General features: G+C 41.5%; 2 protein-coding genes across 2 annotated transcripts in view; both read right to left on the bottom strand.

Annotated features, from left to right (window-relative positions):
- The window catches only part of stxbp5b (syntaxin binding protein 5b (tomosyn)), a 39,191-nt gene extending 28,520 nt beyond the window's left edge, over positions 1-10,671 (bottom strand). The window contains exons 1-4 of the mRNA XM_080750711.1: positions 10,209-10,671; positions 7,647-7,744; positions 1,548-1,629; positions 854-954 (exon numbers count right to left, since the gene is read on the bottom strand). Of these exons, the coding sequence (XP_080606837.1) occupies positions 854-954; positions 1,548-1,629; positions 7,647-7,744; positions 10,209-10,352 (425 nt within the window). The 5' untranslated portion in view covers positions 10,353-10,671. The remainder of the gene's footprint in view (positions 1-853; positions 955-1,547; positions 1,630-7,646; positions 7,745-10,208) is intronic.
- A 7,738-nt stretch (positions 10,672-18,409) lies between these two features.
- Positions 18,410-20,132, bottom strand: rab32b (RAB32b, member RAS oncogene family; the record flags this gene model as incomplete). Its single annotated transcript, XM_080751007.1, has 3 exons — positions 18,410-18,562; positions 18,867-19,147; positions 19,928-20,132. 3 exons carry the CDS (start codon positions 20,130-20,132, stop codon positions 18,410-18,412), a joined length of 639 nt encoding a protein of 212 aa, XP_080607133.1.
- Between the last annotated feature and the right edge of the window lie 745 nt (positions 20,133-20,877).

Genomic DNA, 20,877 nt, shown 5'->3' with positions numbered 1-20,877 from the left:
CCTGCCTTATACACTAACCTCCATTAACACTGCCATTATTTTGTGAATTATTTGGCTGTAGAGTGCCGCAAAGCCCTGGAAGCCAGAAATCTTGTCCATGTTGTGGAAATTGACGATTTTAAAATGGACGTAAATTTGTTTACTTTCAGTCGCGAAACTAAAATCCTATCTGCGGCCGACCGTCGAGGCACAGTGTAGCCGTGAAAAAGAGATTCCGAGATAAAGCCGTTTCTTTGCAGCAGCAATGAATAGGAGCCTATGGAATATGGATATTTGTATGCTTCCTGAGTTGTGGCCGAGTTGCATCATGGGATATGTAGGGTTTTCGCTCACCAGCGGCCGCAGCAGTGACTGTTTACCTGGTAACCATGGTAACCAGTTAACTCGTCTCTGGACGAGATAACAGGCCGTGGCGAGCCAACCCCCCACCCCCTTATCACGTTCCTGGACGAGATTGGCTTAAAGTGTTAAAGATTAAACAGACTGTCAACCAAAATGTGGGTAGCCAACTTAACCAGGTTAATGTTGGTGTTGAGGAAAATGTTCTGCCAGTCTTGAGGATAGAGGCCATTCCCATCTGGCAAAGCAGTGTCAGATATTATCACTTGACGCTGCAGTAAACAGAGATGATCTCTGTATGTTTGGCTTTTAATATGTTTGGCTTTTAAAAGTTTCCACAATTCTAGATGTACTTTTGCAATTTTTATTGATACATTAATATTCAGACATGAACTGTACTTATACATTTTTATTAATTTACTGTTATTGTAAAATGTTGAAGAGTTCCTACTGAGTTGTCAGCTAATGGGAATTCTTAAATAAACAAATGGTATCTTTTATGAACGCTTCTTACCTCTCCCTGTTGAACTTCAGAGAATGCAAGATGGCTGGAAGCTTTTGCCTCAGGTTCCACAGGTGGATACTGTCATCAGTTAAGGCACTCACCAATGCCCCCTGGGGGTATGATAAAAAAAAAAGGGAAATAATTTCATCCAGTTGTACTGCATAAATGAAACATGCCATGGCATGACTTTGGGGTTTTGCGTTATGCAAGAAGAACATGAACACGAACCTAAGAGACCATTACAGAGACTCCAGGTCACAAAAATAACATTACTGTTTAATCAATCTGTTCACTAAAAGCACATTTCACACAGCAAAAGCAGATTCATGGCCTATAAACATCGAAGAAGCACTACACTGCTAAGTAGTGGTAATGCTGCCTACTGGCAAGAAAACAGGACATGGATGGATGGCTGGGTGGATGACTGGATAGATGGAAGGAAGGAAAGATGGAAGTACAGAAGGAAATAACAAAGGAAGAAAGGAAAGAATATTAAGGAAGAAAAGAAGGAAGGACAGAAATACCGAAGGAGAAAATGGTGGGTTGTTGAAAGAATGGATGATGGGCAGATGGGTACACTGGACAGAGGGACGAGTGGTTGGTGTGAATGGATGGACAAACGAAGAATGTGTTTGCAGGCAGAATGGGGCTGCATGGGAATGAGGCATGCGCCCCCAATGACAAACAGAGGATGACACCAAACCTCGTTAATGAGGAACTGGAGCTGGATGACAGCAGCACCACTCTCATGCTGGCAGTAGCACTCCACACCGGCACGGCCAAAGCTGAAGTTCACCACAGTCAAGGAACAGAGGAGTTGAATGCGGCAATAAATCTGAATCCGGTGATACACAAGGCATCAAAAATACAAGATGTACAAGGTAATAACATCATTATGTGTAACATTGCAATATTTGAAATATTCTGGTTGTACATTGTTGTTGGATCATCATATTAAACGAAATCTAGGCCTATTCAAATTATAAAATAACTTTTTCAGCCTGCGACTGCATGGAAGCAAACATTTGGTCGCAGCTTTCAAAGAACTTGTCCAAAAGATTTTGGGCGGGTTGCAGAGATATTAATATCTCTGCATCAACCTGTATGGCAAGTAGGCCTGGGGCGGTATCAACATTTTGTTACCGCGATTACCGTCTTCCCATTTACCGCCGGTACTGCGGTAATTACCGCACCCCCGTATCTATTAATTAAGGTTCGGCGATAAGCCAAAATATTGCAATCATCTTCCCTAAAGTCGCCTCACAGCCTGACTGCCCGAGTTATACTTCTCCGTACAGCACAGCGGGTATGGCTTTGAAAGGAGCAGATCTACAAGCTCACAACACATCGCATCCGGGACGCATTCTGAGCTTTTAGATCTGCACTGTCGGGTTACCATAGTAACGTAGGCTAGCTACTTAGCTTTTCAGACACAAACAGCTGTGTGAACAAACCAGAAGAGGACGGGTAGTCAGATCGTGTACAGTGATTCTGTAAACTCACGTCACGTCTCAACTCTCAAATCGCAGTGATTGAGTGCTGCTATATACAGGTTTTAGTTACAAGAAAAGGTTATAAAATCGCCGACGCGCCGCCGGACGGGGCAAAACGTGCGATGCGGTGGAAAAAGTAAAATAGTTTCATTTTCGGTTTTAGTCCACGCGTCCCGCGCTCCGCCAGTAATCCGTATGAATAAAAAAAGATATGCCACAACACAAGGTATGTACATAACATCCTTGTGTCGTGTGGATTACAGAGAAAGTTTACGCTGCTCTGTACTCCTCTCGCAGCTGCTGTGGTGCCCTGGCCTGACTCTGTGTCTCTGAGAGTGAGAGTGACGTATGTGGCTTCCAACATGTGGTACACGGCCCAGAGCAGAGCGGCATGGAGCGCATGCGGTCCTCGCTTCTCCCCTGTTTTAAAACTCGCTTGTTTTCCAATAAAAAATAGACTTTTTTTTTGTCTTTTTTTACCGCGGTAAGCACACTGACACCGCGGTAGACCTCGGTTTACCGCGGTACGGCGGTTACCGTGTCCAACCCTAATGGCAAGTAACCTGTATGTCAGATTAGTTGTCTCTTGCCACGTATAGTTGTGTCTCTTGCCAAAGCCCATATCTAGAGTATCCATTCATCCATTTGAGACTGAAGTACAGGTCAGAGGGTTACTGCCTGTTAAATTTGTCTGTGCAAAAACAATCAGGCCAATCATTAGGGCTACGGTCTACTCTACAGTGAAGAACACCACATATAAATAATGCACAGAGGCTAACGTTAACTAGGTAGATAGTGCCATCTTCATCATGCTTGGAATAAACGCTACTTCATAACCAGTAAGTGGGAGAAGCTATAGAAAATAACCAAAACGAGTACCATTCAGCTCAGACTTCGATCTCCTTCGATCCTACCCGACTGAAATGGTTAAAACCAGGGCTCCAAACCGGTTCGATGAACAAAAATGTAAACGGAAACAAACTGTATTTCACCAGGAGCAGTACAAAAGCCTGTATTCAGATCTCTAATGAAATAGAGAGAGATAAGTAGGCCAAGTCATGCATGGTAAACAAAGGCATCAGGAAGGGAACATAAAAAACTGCTGAACAGAATTCCCCAGCCTTGGGAATGTCCAGTCGTCTCCAGTGTCATGTTACAGCTGAATCTAATGTAATAACATGTCTGAAAACAGGATTAATAAAAGATATGTACAAACCGGATTAACAAACATATCTCTTAACAGGATTACCAAAGCTACAATCAAACAATCCCTCAGTGCCTTAAACAAACTAAGGTGGGGTCTTTCAGGACAGGCTCATGATTGAGCATCCTTCTATGGAAGGACAGAGGTAAACATACACAGACATACTGTAAGGACCTAAACACTGGCGCCAGCCACAGGCCATTGGCAACTGAACTCACTTTCACCCCTGACCTTTACTACAGTACCTAGCTTGAGCTTCTGGCTCTGTCAAGTTCTGCTGCTGCGCAATAGCAGTGATGCAGGGATTCATTTGTGTTGTTAATAAGACGTCTTAAGGAATAGAGGAACAGTCTAATGGGGAAAACGTGTAATGTGTCAAGTAGCTGTCCAGTGGTTTGTTTGTGCTGTTTAAGCCCGATTCATACACATAGTTCATTTGTGTGCCGGTGTCGCACACGTAAAATAGCGATCACAGTGGACATTACAGTAACATTTTCATTTAGATTATTTAACAACGGTTAAAATAGACATGCACAACAGAATATACAATAAAATGAGAAATGCCATTCAAGGGGAGAATCAAAACCCTGTGAGATTCCCAGAACAGGAAAAAAGTAAAAGAAAAAGTAATTATGTCATAAATTAATGAAAAGGTTAATTATGTGGTAATTGACTATGAGAACTACCGGTACGTTGTCTGTTTAGATTTTATTGACACAAGTTAATGTCTATTTACTCTGCTGTATTTATGTTACTGTACAGTACTGTATGTACACCAACCAGACACCAACTCACTAAGATAAATTCCTATGAACAGTAAATGTTTCCTGCTTTCCTGGTGATGTCTCTACCATAATGTACTGTAGGTATGCTAAGGGTTTTGTTTGTCTGGCTGCTTTAGGCTATCAGAGAAGCCGAAAGATAAACCAACCCAAGATTGCATCACTGTGGCAAAATATATCCTCTTCCTTGTGCACTGCGCTGACTGAGTGATAATGATTAGCATCAGTGTGAACAAGTGAGCTGAATTCACTACACAGGCAACAGCTCCATTAAAACCACATCATAACACATGACAAGACAAACTGTTCACATGTGCTGCACCTCACTTCTCAAACAAACTCAAAAGTCAATCTCAAAATAGAATCTTAGCCAACAGTCATAACTGCCTCTTGCCTAAGCCCACAACATCATCTTGGTGCAAATAAGTTAAACACCTTATCTAATATGGCAAAAGTTGAGTGGTTGGCATAAATGATCTATAAGCCCAAATGTATTTTGTCTCAGCCGTTTTTATTTCATTAGGGGTTCAAACCTGAAAGGCTGAACTTTATTGTCTTTGTGCAAATATTTCTCCTGCCAACTGTCAGTTTTGAAAAGATCTGTGATATGGTAAATGGCTGAGAAAGGAAAATGTCACCAGTGATTGGACGTTGTGTCCATTAATCATGACCCAAGGGGTGTAGTTTTTTTTAAGTCAGGTATTTGGTACTCTAAAGCAGGCATACAGTACAGAATAAATAATGTTAAGTTTGACAGCCAGTCACAAATTATTTGTCATGTTTCTCAAAAAAAAAAAGTTTGTCATTGATCGGTCCAGCAGTTTGTGAGATTACATGGACAGAAGCAGAAACATAATCTTCCGTCCCCAGCCTAGCGGAAATAAAAATACATCAATAGAACACCACCGTCTTCTAGATGAATACTTCCTCATTTAGGTACACCAGCACAGTTCACCAAGTGACATTTCAACAGCTCAGTTTTTCACTTAGAGCCAACTGATTATCATCAGGACAGGAACTTGTGTAACACTAGCTCAGAGGTAAAGAAGTTCTATTAAGCAACCTTGTAAAAAGCCATATTGATTGTTCGTAAATTAATACAGTCTGAGTAGCAGTGCCATAACCTCACCTACTAGCACCTAAAAATACCAGAAAGAAAATCTGTCGATAGTAGCATTGTGAAATACAGTATGTGACGTATGCATGTATGTGACGTTCAATCATCAGAACTTTGAATGCTTCATTTTGCTTTGGCTCCATCAACAACCCAAAAATACAGAACAGTTTATGTTTTTTTAATGGCTAAGAGGAGCTAAAGATAAACCGATTATGTGAAATCGGGGAAATGTCGCAATTATGTACTGATTAAAACAATGTACTAAAAGACAGATCTTGTAAAAGTAGACATTTATTGCTTGTAGACATCTCATTGAGTTTATGTCTACTACTGAGCTGTGGCGGCGTTTCCAAACTCCAGGGGCAATGAGGTGGATCGATACAGCCTGTCTTTTGATAAATGGACCAATTGCCTGAATGACAGTAATCCCATCAGTTCCAACGTGCACATTAGGACAACATGGAAGCAGTGTGTGTTCTTTGGGAGTTGCCTCTGTAAACACAATGCTCTCTTAATCTCAAGGCTGGATAAAGGCAAGGACAGGATCCACCTATAACAATAATCTACATAAGACAGGATGTAAAAAATAAACCCATCTGAAATCCTCCATAAATAACAAAAATCACACCCAATGTGAAGTGAGCGGTGGTCGTGCTTGCATAACGTCTTCAGACAAGGATTTGAGTCTAGGATGTACAGGCTATGCTACACACACACGTTTTACTATGGCAAAACGCTGAGGAAAAAGGCTACAGACATACAACATTATGACATCACTAGACAAACATGATGCTACATACACACATTTTGCTATGGCAAAACGCTGAGGAAAAAGGCTACAGACACACGCACAGCCACGTATAGGAGCGGTTTACCACCGCTCAAAAATCCAAAAGTTAAGTAACCAGAAATACCTCCTCCAGGCATTAAGCAAAGCATGATACACAGTAAAAAAAATACTCATGTTCATTTTTCTTAAATTAACCCTTAGTGATTCCCCTTGGAGTACTGTAGGCAGTGTTGCCGTTTTAACTCATGCAAGTTTCTTAATCAGTGCAGATTTAGTGCAGATAAGAAGCAGATTTGTATGTGCAAATACCAAATACAAACACAAATCAAAAACCGGCTTCCCAACTGCCTGAGGACCTTCCAGCATGGCAGCAGCTTGATTGTATACACGTTGAGCATGGGCCTGACATTCGCACACAGCAAGACCAGTGATGTTTACAGCACATATGAAGAGGCATTCTGGCATGGGCTGGGCAGCACAGTTGATGAGGTTGGCTCCTCAGCATATGGCAGAGGAGCTGTTCATGCTACTGCAGAGATGCTGCTAATGAGCCTCTGCCCTACCAGAGGAGGCGGCTGCTACTGTGGCTGCACAGAAAACACATGCTAGCTCTGCCTGCCACTGTGGCCAGCACTTTCCCTCACCCCCAAGTTTGTTTTTTGTTCGCTTCTTCTAATGCCAGCTGACAGGAGTTGGAAAAAAGGTCACGTGCTATATCCTCTGATGATAAACATGTTTATGGGGCCAGCTTGATTATACAATGTTTGCAGCCTAACTAATGTGGAACATGAGGAGTCGAGGCTTGGGTTTGTGCTGCACATGTGTGTGTGCTTGTGCGTATGTGTGCGTATGTGTGTGTGTGTGTGTGTGTGTGTGTGTGTGTGTGTGTGTGTGTGTGTGTGTGTGTGTGTGTGTGTGTGAGAGAGAGAGTGTTTGTCTAAGGTTGGAGGGATAGAGGAGTCTCATTATGCAGAATTTACATGATAGAAATGTATTGCTTGTCCTCTGTTTTTCTTTATTTGCCCTTAGATCAATGGTTCTCAACCTGTGGGTCGGGACCCCCAGGGGGGTCCCCAAATGATTTTGGGGGGCCGCGGCCTGAAAACGTTGAAGACCCCTGCCTTAGATTAAAAAATCAAACCTCGGTTCGAAGTGGAGCGGTGAATTTGAGCAGTTCCAGGTAAATATATATATATATATAATTGAACTCAAGTGTCCATGGCATGAGTAATCAATTTGAAAAAAGTCAACTCAATCTGAGTTCCCAGAGGTAATTTCTTCCGCCACTAGGTGGCGAAAACAGTTCAAACTCAACCAGATAGTTGTGGGACACTGGACACACATTGTTGTGGGACACTGGACACACATTGCTGCTCATAGCGGAGCTGTGCTTCACACCGCTCCAAAAAAGGATACAGCCTCAAAGCTCCACTCTGTGTCCCGATGGCCAGTATTTTCTGCACAGGGTCAAAAGCCATTGATGACGGTTGATGTGGGAAGCCATGACGCACAGTCTGTTAGGGAAAGAGCACAATTTATATTAGAACTAGACTAATCCATCATCTGCCACTACACAGTGGAACATTTTATTTATTACTTTTTGGTGACGCAAAGCTGCCACAACTGGAGGAAGAAATTTTTAAATTGATATTAACATAACTTGAATCAGAGCAATCCATCAATGGGGAATTGTCCCAAACCTCATTCAAAGCTAAATGTAATCAAATGAAATGGTCAGGGGCCAGGGCAATACAAGAATGGAAACCTCATCTACTATTTAAAGAGGCAGTGCCATGATCTCCCCCCCCCCCCCCCCCCCCCTCCTCCTCAAAAAAAACAAAACAACATGATGATCAGGTATTGGGAGAGTATTTTTTGCAGGTCGTTCAGTCCGAGTGTATGAAAGGGTGCGTTCGGAAATACGCACCGGGTGTGGTTAGGGTTAGGTTTAGGCATAGTTTTACTGAGGTTAGGGTTAGGCATAGTTTAACTGAGGTTAGGGTTAGGCATAGTTTTACTGAGGTTAGGATTAGGGTTAGGTTTAGGCACTCACTACACTGAGCACACACCCGGTGCGCATTTCCGAACGCACCCTTTGATACACTCGGACTGAACAACCTGCAAAAAACACTCTCCCATCAGGTATTATGATTATACTAGGAGGAAGATGTTTTCAAAAAAGTGTACAGAAAGTGTTAAAAGTGTTTTTTTTTTTTTATGTGGCCACACCCACAAATCCATTAGTAGGCCTGGTTGTCTGGTGGCCCAGCTGAGGTTAGCCACACCCACAGTATTGGGCGAATGGTAAAAGCGGAGGGGATGAGTTTATGGTGTCATTTAATCTGTGTTTTTCAGCTTTCAGCAGTAACCAAAAATACACAGGGAAGACAAATCTGCACATTATAAGAGTAATGTCAAGAGTAATGTCAAGTCCATAGACACTAACAAAACTATGGCACCAACTATCGCACATTTGTAGAGAGAATATGCCTTCAAACTGTTAATAATTTCAAGACACACTTTCCCCATTTTAATACTTACATTATGTTTGCATATATAATGTACTGTACATACACATGATGTATCTGATTACAGTGGACATATTAAAATGTCACACTCAGCAATTCAATACCGCTTTAAAAACAGCACGAAATGTCAAAACCCTCATGCATCCATGGACCATGACTAGGTTGTTTAGGATTGACACAACCTTGCCCAGCCCTCCATGTTGGCTCATCCAAACACAGCTCGCCGTCAGGTTATGTAATACCTAATGCCCTGCCCTTGTGACCTGGGGGACCTGACCTACTCTGATCTCATCTAGAGCCAGCAATGGTGGGGACCCTCAGGGATGTACATGTAACATTTTCATCACAGTTCAATTGCAAGTGAATGCCCAAGAAAGACAGCCAATAAACAGGATTGGGGAGAAAGTATGCTTGCAGCATCATCACTACCATTATTATCATGTTGTTATTATTTTTGGGTCATGTCAAAAACAAGCGACCACATAGGGGTTAAGGATAACTTGGGATGGTGTGAGATTTCCTGCTTTCAGCAAGCTGCATTGTTTCTGGTTAGACTAGCTGGCCAAGTCAATGGCTCGAACTAAGCACATATCCAATGTAAAGCAAACATCTATGGTGGTGGTAATATGACAGGCTGCCTACTGTCTGTGCCTAGCTAGTGGCTACAACCATGGTAAATAGCAGCAGCCGTGCATGGGTGACCACCACCAGTCAGCTGATTAAAAGCCAGTCCTTGAGGGAGTCTCTGAACACCAATAATAACGACATATGCCTAAAAATAAACCAAAATACATTCACAATGCATTATATTAGTGCAGCAGCGTGGATGTATTAAAGCCGTTCTCTTTCCCCAATAAACCAAAGGTGACAGATTAGGACAACGTTGGTATTGGTCACGCGCTGTCATCTGACTGTGGTGGTCGGTCGTTCGGCAGCAGTTTGTTGGCTGCTGTAAACGGAAAGCCCACCAGTGGTGTAAAGTAGCTTAGTACATTTACTCCAAGTAGTTAATTACAATTTTGAGGTATTTGTACTTTACTAGAGTATTTCCAATTTTCTATACTTTAACTTCTACTCCACTACATCTCAGAGGCAAATATTTTACTTTTTACTCCACTACAATTATTTGAAAAACTTAGTTACTACTTACTTTGTAGATTTGGATTATTACAAAACATAGGCTACATTAACCACTTCAACATACATTAAACACTACATTTCGTCCATTTGAAAACAGCCTATCTACATGCTCACAATTTTCAAAAGATTTTTTTTATACCTTTAAAAACTCGAAATGGGACATTCTGCACAACGACGAGTACTTTTACATTTGGTACTTTAAGTACATTTCGATGCCAAGTTAACAGAGTATTTCTACATTGCAGTGTATATTGATATTTTTACTCGAGTAAAAAATGTGAGTACTTATATCACCACTGGGAAAGCCCACCTTGCTGAGCTGAAAATGCTCGGATTGTAGGGTCTCCTGGATAACATCATTCTCCCTGCTGGTACCCGGAGGCTGTGGAGCTGCAGAGGACGAGGAAGCCGCTGTCAAGCCGTCCAGCACCTTCCTGATGTTAAACTTCTTCATTTTCCCTCGGCACGGACGACAATTTAACAGGAAAAACAACAGATCAACTGAGCTACCATAAATTGACAGGAGGGTAGCCGCCGCCGCTTAGCTAGCCAGCTAAAGACGCACAGTTAATATCTTGCTCTGTTTTAATCTCTCACATGTTACGGAGGTTGTTGTTGCCAACGCACTGTCCAAAAGCACCCACGCTATGCCCATATACATTGAGTCATGAAGTATTTTCCGATATTGGTGTTAATCCGCCATTTGTGTGGCCAGTTTTGGCGTTTATATTCGATCGGATTCGGAATGGTTTCCGTGCTGTGCGCTGCTGTGTTTCCCAGGGCTCAGCTGGTAGCAAACTGTGGCTACGGAAACGCAGTGAAACTGCAGCGTATATGTTGAGTCTGCGCTGAGTGCGCTCCGCACGGGCACCCGGATGACATGGCTGTAGCGTCTAGAATCCATAGCCTGGAGGGACGGTGGCGCTGTGATTGGCTGGTTGCTTGGTTGTTAAGGCAACCTTTCTGGCAAGGAGGAAACTTGTATAGATTATAAATACATTTTTAGAATTTCTACAATAAGGAGAAATGCAATACTGATAGAACATTTATTTTTCATTTATGATATATAGGTTACCACTGGAAAACGATGTTCATTCTAAAATAATAAACAGGACTTAATGTAATGAATTCTTATACATAACATTTTATATTTTTGTTGCCATTATCCTCCGTGAGTCTGTAATTTCAAGTGTTCAATAAAGCTCTGGAAAAAAAACTCCCATACCCAGGGCTGGATTAACCATTGGGCCAGTGGGGCCGTTGCCAGGGGCCCTTGGCTCTCAGGGGCCTTTGGGGGACTCTGGGCCCTCGCGGGGGTTAATCCGTCCATGCCCATACCTACGTGCGTGTGTGAGGGTGAGTGTTCCTAGCCTGAACAACAGCGAACCCTCCCTTAACGTGTGTGTGTGTGTGTGTGTGTGTGTGTGTGTGTGTGTGTGTGTGTGTGTGTGTGTGTGTGTGTGTGTGTGTGTGTGTGTGTGTGTGTGTGTGTGTGTGTGTGTGTGTGGTCAGAAGAGGTATTGCAGAATACATACATTTTGCAGACTACATACAGCTACACATACATGCAGACATGCATACACCACTGCTCAAAAAATGGCTTTGGACTCAATTGGTTAGGAAATTGGTATCCCGGATAATCCCACCTGAAAATGTATTTTCTATTTACTAAAGAGCTGGAGAGATGGGGAGAACCCTGCTTTAATTATGACCATCTTGATCCAAGGCTATATAGTAGGCAAGGGTCTTCAACAGGGGGTCTGGGACCCCTAGGGGGTCCTCAGAGTTACTACAGAGGGTCATCCAAATCTTCCAATCCTGTTTTTGAACCCTATAGTGTCCATATTCTGAGAACTGTAGCCAAAAATAGCAGATCTGCAAGCTCGGCTTGTAGATCGGCTATTTTCGGCAAAGTGGTTTGGTGTGGAGGGCGAAAAGAGCAGACTAAAAATGGTCAAGTTTATTAGGTAATGACGGCTCAAGTGGTTAGATATCTGAAAACACAAATTGACATGAATCCAAAATACACTGAAGATTGTGCTGTCAAACGATGAAACTATATGGAATCTATGAAAAAGTTGTGGGGGGTCCCTGCTTCATCTCTCTCTCAACTAAGGGGTCGTTGGCCTGCAAACGTTGAAGACCCCTGCTAAGGAGAACCCTAATAAACCAATAAATTATTATCGGAATAAACGTAAACAACCCTAAAACCCAATTTAAACTACAATAGCAGCAGCCAGTCCACTTTATTTTCTCTGTGAGATTTTTATAATGAGTAGGCCTAGGCCCACCCATGTATCTTCCTGACCTTCCAGATCAAACTTCAACGTTGTGACTATAGCTTTTTTCAAATAAATAACATTCAGGCCTATGGTTGAAAAAATATATTTTGATGCTATATTAACACATTTCCCCTCAAGTACCCTTGGGGGTCCCCGGACCCCACTTTGAAAACCACTGATCAACTCTAACTTCTCCATCGTCTTTCATGTCTGTCAGGCAATGTTGCCTGACAACCAATTGGCCAATCACAGTGCAACCTTCCTTCCGGATTATGGGATTTAGAACTAGAGAGGCACAGTAGCTGCTGCTATAGTTTATAATAGGCTATGAAGGCTATATCTTTTCTATGAATTAGGCCTACTATGTCATGTAACTGGCGAATTACATTTGTTTATTTATTTCATTATTATTATTATTATTTTATTTTTTGTAGGCCTACTAAATATTCCACAGCAAGGGCCATCCTCCAAAAAGGCCCCATGCCGAAATTTGATACAAGCAAACAATAGTCGCTTTATTCCCTATGGGAAATCTATGTTTTTGTTCTATTGTGTGTTTATGGAAAATGGGTCATTTCCCCAGCCTACAAGCAGCACCACCTGGCTATTTATTGACATACTATGTGTGAGTCACAAAAAAATAAAATAACCCTAACCTAAAATTAGAATAAATGTACAGGTATACATTTTGATAATTATCCCTTCTGTAATTGAGAAGTGCATTTAGTGTGTGTGTGTGTGTGTGTGTGTGTGTGTGTGTGTGTGTGTGTGTGCGTGCGTGCATGTGTGCGTGTGTGCGTGTGTGCGTGTGTGTGTGTGTGTGCGTGCGTGCGTGCGTGCGTGCGTGCGTGCGTGCGTGTGTGTGTGTGTGTGTGTGTGTGTGTTTGCGTGTGCATGCGTGTGGTTTCAGTCACATATACCACTCTGCAAGTACAAGCTTTGCACACTAGATGGTGGAATGTACCAACATTGTCAGAGTAAGCAGCTTGCACATTGGTATGGTGTTGGATGATGACAGCCAGAATTCAGCAACATATCGTGGACAGTAACACGTGTGTCTGCTGGTTTGAATAGGTTGGGGACAAATATAATTTTGATAGTCTCTGATATTTTACAGTTTAAATTGTAATATATTTCCAGGATATTTCGTAATTTCCATACAAAGGAAAGCTGTCACGCTCTGACATCACTGTGATGTCAGGGGAACCACACTAACAGAATCCCTTTTATTCCCATTTATGGAGATCCCTGATGTCATCAATATTAAGCCCATATCTGACAGGACTTCATATGGGAATGCCCATATATGGAGGCCACATTGGCCACATACCACACTAACAGAATCCATATGGCCAAGACAGATGGCCAAGATAGCCCATATCTGTGTGGCTGGTTCTACAAACAGGGATCTCCATATATGGGCAATTGAGCATAAAAGGGATTGTATGTATGATGTCAGATGTAGACGTCATAGGACTTTCACATAACGAATAACTGAGTAAGCATGTTTGGGGTCTCACAGCATATCTCCCTATACAGAACATGGATCTCCATATAGGGGTACCAGGGGTCTCCATATATTGGTAACTGGTCCGATATATCACTGGCCATATGGCCAACTTGGGCCAAGACATGGTGCGAGTCGCCCTTAGGCGTCTTACTGGTTTACTGTCTAATCGTCAACCTCACAATTTTGAACATTTAATACAATGCAATAATGTAGAGTCTACCAATTTCAATTCATACTGGAAGCCAGAGAAAATAGGCTAATATCAATAATGCACAAGTAGTCTATAGGATCTGCTACAGAAACCAGGACGATAATTCAGAGCATCACATTTATGAACAACAACAAATAAATATTAGTTATTTACCTGATCCTTTTGTGTCCAATGTGAGATGTATTGGGGCCAGCATCCCTGTTTGACTCCGGAATCTAGGTCTCTAGTATCTGGGACATATATCCATAATTAGAAGTTGTGTGTTGCTTCTCAGTCACTTTCCCTGAGGGCACACTTTCCACACAAGGTAAACTATGTGTCTTGCTGTTATGCTGCAGTTCACCTGAGCATTATTAGCAACCTGCATAAATGCTACAGTATATAGCCAAGTAATGTGGTTTTATTCAAGGTTAAATACATATTTTTTTGGGGGGGAAAGAAAGAAGACTCACAGTTTGTGTGTGTGTGTGTGTGTGTGTGTGTGTGTGGGGGGGGGGGTTCTGGACTTCTGGTGCCTTTTAAGTCCTTGGATTTTTAATTTACAGAATGGATTCAACAGGTAGTTTAAAGGGGAAGACCACCCATTTTCTTTTTTAAAGTTTTGTTTATGGGCTTTTTATGCCTTTATTTGATAGGATAGTAGACTGACAGGATATGGGGAATGACATGTGGCAAAGGTCCTCCAGATCGGGAATCGAACCGGCGACACCAGCAGGTATCATCATAGCCTAGTATGTGGTATGTGCCTTGACCACTAGGCCAGCGGGCGCCCCCGACCACCCATTTTCAATATTGTAATATTCAATACAAACCCCAAAATCAATCCTCCAATTCTAGGCAACACAGAAGGGGGGGAACTTTTTTTTATTTCCACACAACTCCTCTAAGGTATATTAATGACATAGTTCAATATTGAAAATGGGTGGTCTTCCCCTTTAAATATATTGCATGATGGATTTTGAAGCGCTTTATTTATTTATCTCAAATTCTCAAACTGGCGACACAGTATAATACTCTTTAAAAAAACACACATTCAAGAGTCCCTGACATCTTGTCATGCAGGGAGTGACGTGCAGAGAATGTTAGAGAGGCAGGGGCTGACATTTCTAAAAAGGCCTTTTGGTGAAAATATTGAAAATAGCAGACCTCCAAGCTTACAACGCGTCGTGAGCTTGGAGGTCGGCTATTTTCAGTACTTGATACCACACTAAACTAAGCATAAAAAAGGCAATACTGGAGATGTGGCATACGGCATGGATTTTTACACAGTGAGGGCAATTCTTTCAACATAAGATGCTGCATTCAAGTTCAGGAGAGTTTGGACAAGGCAATTCTCTTGAATGCTGCCTTCAGGTATGGCATATGGCATTTGCATTTCTTTCACCATAGTAAAAACTGCATTTATGGTCAGGAAAGGGCACTTTTTACAGATGGTGTCTATGTATGCACGTGCCTGACGGGGCCCAAATATGGACAAGAGCTATTGAGTAGCTATAGGTACTGTACCTAGCAGCCTGGATGTAGAGCAGATCCCAAGACGCACAGCAAGGACACTGCAAAGTAAAACTACAGGACAGCAAAGAACAAATGGCTGTGTAAAAATATCCCCTATAATATACATCATGTCAGTGGACATAAAGGACAAGGTCTCTGTCTCAAAAAAGTTCATAAAATATAATCTCCAACAGTCCGACACTCCGACTTAATCAAATTCTTGAATAATTAATTGTATTAATGCTTTATTTCTCGCTGCAAGACTGCAATGACTTTGACTCTCCCATACATTCATGAACATTTTCATTTCAATTCAAGGTAAAATAGGATATTGCTAGAAGTGGTGAAAATGTGTCTCACTGTAGTGTAACTGAGATTAAAGCTGCAATCCATAACTTTTATATCCTACCCAGAACTCATTTCCAGGGTAAAAATGTCTCCATGAAATAGTAGGGAATCCAACCACTGCTAGTTATTGTATTAACATACAGATTGATTAAAATAACATTGTATTCATTAGAAAATGTTACGGATTGCAGCATTGACACAAAACTCCCTTGTTGTGAACACAGGCAGTGCCAAATACAAATTCTACACATCCAAGTAATAATTGTAAATAAATGTCTTTATTGATACGTCCCTGCAGGATAAATATCAGTTAAATATCACAAAAGAATATTATGACAGTGTCACAAAGCAACATGCAGTGTTGAATACAATACAGGCCATTCTTTAAAAAGTATAGCACAAGCATTTATAATACATATTAAATCATTTTACAGGTACTTCTTACTGCATGGTTGCTGACTGCTGTACAACAGTTACACCTACGTGTGTTGCACCACCGATTGGAACAGAAAAACAGTTCATCTGTTGGATGTCACAACAAATGTGTGTTGAGTAATAGTATTTCTGAGTGTTGTGTTACAATACAGGATGTGTTCTATTTCATACAGTCTCTCCCCCCACACCCTCTCTCTCTCTCTCTCTGTCTGTCATTCTCTATTCTCTCTGCATAAACCGGACATTTTTATTGTATCCCTTTCTGTACACCTTATAGCACACTCCAAACACAGTCCCCACTGGAGGGTGAGGCAGTGTTGCATTTTCAAATCCCCCCCCCCTCCTAAAACCAGGTCAAGCTGGAATGTTTTTCTCTCTATTGGTCATATCAGGACTGGCTGCAGTGCCAGTGTATGATAATCGCCTGGTCTTGGCTCCCCACACAGCAAAGTGATTTGGAGATAATGATATGCATGGTATGTACACTGTAACACACAAGTAATGCTATTGTAAAGATGGAGTGGGTCCTCAATTATGCAGTACTTGCCAGTTTAGAAATACAGTAAATACAAAATCTTAGAATCAAATATATGTTTTTCTTTCTTGTTCACCTATTGTTTTATATAGGATCACATTATAGGCCACATTGTAGCAGGTCATCAATGACCACGTCCTGCGTACACAGGGAGTGTCAAACAGACCTTTCTCAGCAGGCTGTGTGTCATGCTGATCTGTTTATGAGGACAGCTGACTGTATCAGTGGATTATCAGAGAAATTAGCTCCATCGTTTCAACAGAGGTGTTTATGAGACAGCCCACACAGTTCAGTGAGTTCACACACCATGGAAGAAACAAGCTACATACAGTACAGTATATGACACGTAAACGGCAAAGATAGCTCTAATGGTGCCAGTTTGCTGTAATGCTCAGCACACCAGCACTGTGAAACACTACAATAGATGTGAATTTTATTCTCCGTGTCAGAAAACTTGTCTTGCATGTCTTTTATGCCCGCGTATGTGCGTATGTTTCGTGCTGGTTCCGGAAAACCGCATATTGGGTCGAGGAACAAGTGTGCCGAATTTGAGGCCGGTGGGACGAACGGTCCCATTTAATGGGACCTGTTGTCATAGGACCCGTTTTGACCATCTGTTTGCCTGTGACCATTTATGCCCATATATGGAGATATCTGTATCTGTCTGTCTGCATCCATTTTATGCCCATATATGGAGATCTCTGTATCTGTCTGTCTGTATCCCTTTTATGCTCGTATATGGAGATCTCTGTATCTGTCTGTCTGTGTCCCTTTATGCCCATTATGGAGATCTCTGTATCTGTCTGTGCCTCTGACTGTGTTGCAGACACAGTGCCGGTTCCGGAAAACCTTGATGTGAGACATCAGCTCTGTATACAGAGATTCCAAAACCTTCGCGCCGGTTCCGGAAAACCACGTATCCGGTCGGTCGAGGCTGGGCACTGCACTCCCCGCTGCGGCGGGGAACGCGTGTGCCGGTTACGGAAAACCGTGTATCGGGTCGGGTCAGAGCCTTTTGTGCCAGTTCCGGAACACCCTGATGTCAGACATCAGCTCCACATACTTGACCTAGAGTGCAAAGTGAAAGTGTGGAAGAATCGTCTATTTGCACAGGAGTGATGTCAGAATGAGTCAGCAGAAGTAATGTCACAATGAGTCAACGCTTGTGCCGGTTTCCGGAACAACCTGATGTCAGACATCAGCTCCGCATACGGAGATTCCGAACCTTTCGCGCCGGTTCCGGAAAACCATGTATCGGGTCGGGTCGAGGCCTAGCTAAGAACGTAGGCAAAGATCTGAGCTATCTGCGTGCGAAGGTTGGAGTCTGTAGAATCAACCATGTGCTGTGAGGCCTCTTTCATGCGATTCGGGCCAATTCTGCCTCTGCTTCAATTAGTACTCAGGAAGGATGATGGCAATATCTTGCATCATCAGTGACAATATGAAATCAGAAAATGTATAGATATTGCCACCATATAGACTGAAATCAATCCATGGTTCCAAACAACTGTCCCAAAGATGAAAAACAGCTCTGAAAACGTGTAACACTCAGAACAACACAATTCTGAAATACCATATATACTGTGTATAATCCTGAAAAAAAACTTTAGCTGAGTACTTTTATCATTGTGCCATGTCAAACAATCGGTCTGGGAGGAGCATTTAACCAATAAAAACATTTGTGTGTCTCTCTGCCTCAGAACCTTTGTCCCCAACAGCATGCCAGTTTACTCCCAGGTGCCTTCACTTTGACGCTGTCCCCATGGGTTTCTTCTTTGGACAGGTCTTTGTCACACCGCAGTATGTTCTCAACAAGGAAGGCACCAGCCTCATCAATATTTATATTGTCCTATGAATAAAAATTTGGATTTCAGTACATGGTTTATGCCTTTGTTAATTCAAAGTGTTTTGCAATGTGCAGTGTGACAGCTTCCACTTCCAATATTATATCTCTAAAGGTAAAGGTCAAAGATCTAAAGCATGACTTCCATGATTTATGTTAATGTTTGCACACATTTTATGAGTTTATCTTATAACCAGGATTAAAAGAAAAGAAAAAGCATATGCCTTGTACCAGGAACTTATGCCGTGATTACACAGATGCAGACATTTCTCTGGTCACTAATGAAGATTAATATAAATATTACACACACCTTTGCTGAGGTTTCAAACCATCCTAGGAAGTTGTTCTCTTTACAGAACTGGTCAAGAGTGGTGGCTAGTTGTTCTCTGTCTCCTTCTGCTGTGTCACATTTGTTGGCCAGGAGAACAGCAGGGATTGGGCTTCCACTGTCCAAGACTACTTTGCTATCTAGGCCCTGCTTCCACTCCAAGGCAGACTCAAGAGTTGACATTTTGGCTATATCAAAAACAACTAATGCTCCCATTGCCTCCTTGTAGTACACCCTGGATAGATTCTTACATCGTTCTTGGCCTTGAAGAAATGGGACATGAATATAACACAACAAATGACAATTTCGTCCTAAAATGTACTATTTACAGTATTATGTTACATCTTTAATGGGCCATTATTTTAGGACACAGATCTTCAAGAAAGAAATGGACATATTTTTAAGCGGAGCGAACATAAACTTAAAAGACTACAAATGTTCCCAATAGCTTTCTTCTAATGTGAATAATTTTAGTAGCCAGACAATGTAACCTTTTAGTATAGTTTGCATGTACAAATGCATTGTAGGCTACAGAGTGAGCATGAAGGAAAATAGAATCACAGCATGTTTCCATGGACACTGAACAAGAGTAAAATTAGATCTGAGAAAAACTATTGCTGGTGTTACTTATAGGAAGTAACATACATTAACCACTACATTTCGGCCATTTGAAAATAGCCTCAATCTATCGCAGTGCATTGTGAATTTAACTAGCTGCTATTTTCAAAATACATTTGAAAAATGTGAGTAGCTTTTTCCAAAACTGGAACTTCTGGAAGTAACCATGCGTCTGAAAAACGCAGCACAGTGGGCTACAATGTAGTAAACCTATAATCATTGTATGAAACATCGAACATTGAAACAATAATGCCAGAGCCATGTAATAAGAAGGCTATAGACTCAATGGCCTATTTTTTACTGTTAGCCAAGCTGCTTACAAAAAGTTAACCTGAATATAGCCTAAGTTATTCATAGCCTCTATACATGTATGAACTTTGTTCTCTATTATTAGTCTATTATACACACAGCCTCATTGCTCTCACCTGCAATATCCCACAGCTGCAGCCGCACCACTGTCTTCCTGTCCCACTCAATTGTTTTGAGAGCAAAGTCAACACCAATAGATGTTTTATATCTTTTGTTAAAACGTCCATGGACATAACGAAGGATCACACTACTCTTTCCAACTCCCACGTCTCCAATAACTACAACTTTGAACAACTTCTCTGTCACTCGACCCGAGGCCATAGTATCTATCTATCAATATGCCCCGCTCACAGGTGTAGAAAACAGTGACGCTCGCTCTCCTCTATATGGAGCAACACAACACATTTTTACAAGTAAAAGTAAAAGTGAACCTGCTTAGCGTTTAAGAAAGGGTCAAAGAAGCTCCAAATTCACTAAACTATGTTTGTAGTGCTCAGGAATTTTGCAAACATTTAGCTCAACTTATACATAATAGTTTACAGCTGTTTTTGTTTTAATTCCTAAATATTTTAAGTTGGATTTAGTAAATTTATTGCAATAGGTAGCCTAGGTCAAGCACACATACCAGGCCAAAATATGATTTTTACTCTGTAATTGCCTGCCATGAAAGACAAAACACAAAAGCATAAAAAATATTTAATTTACTCCCATTAAACAAGTTTCCTTCAAATGCTCTACTGTAAATATGCGTTTAATCTTGGCTAATATTGTAATGGATAGTATATGTCATTTATATATAGGCTATTTAAGGCTGCAACTTAGCAAATACCTAATTATAAATATCACTAATACTACATTAACAGCAATACCTCATCACATTATAGAGCTAAGCCTAATGGGCTATAAAGTCTATAAGACATGTCATTGACCTGCCAAGACATACAACAGAAGCATACATAGTTAATGAATTATAGCTATTAGTGTCATCTGAATACCAAAATATGATTCACAATTTGTTACATTCACAAATACAGCATTTTTAGTAGTCTTATACAATCATCTATAC

Source organism: Nannobrachium achirus, assembly GCF_963921795.1.
Source record: "Nannobrachium achirus genome assembly, chromosome: 20".
In the NCBI taxonomy this organism is placed as follows: Eukaryota; Metazoa; Chordata; class Actinopteri; order Myctophiformes; family Myctophidae; genus Nannobrachium; species Nannobrachium achirus.
This window is presented reverse-complemented; position numbering and strand designations above follow the sequence as displayed.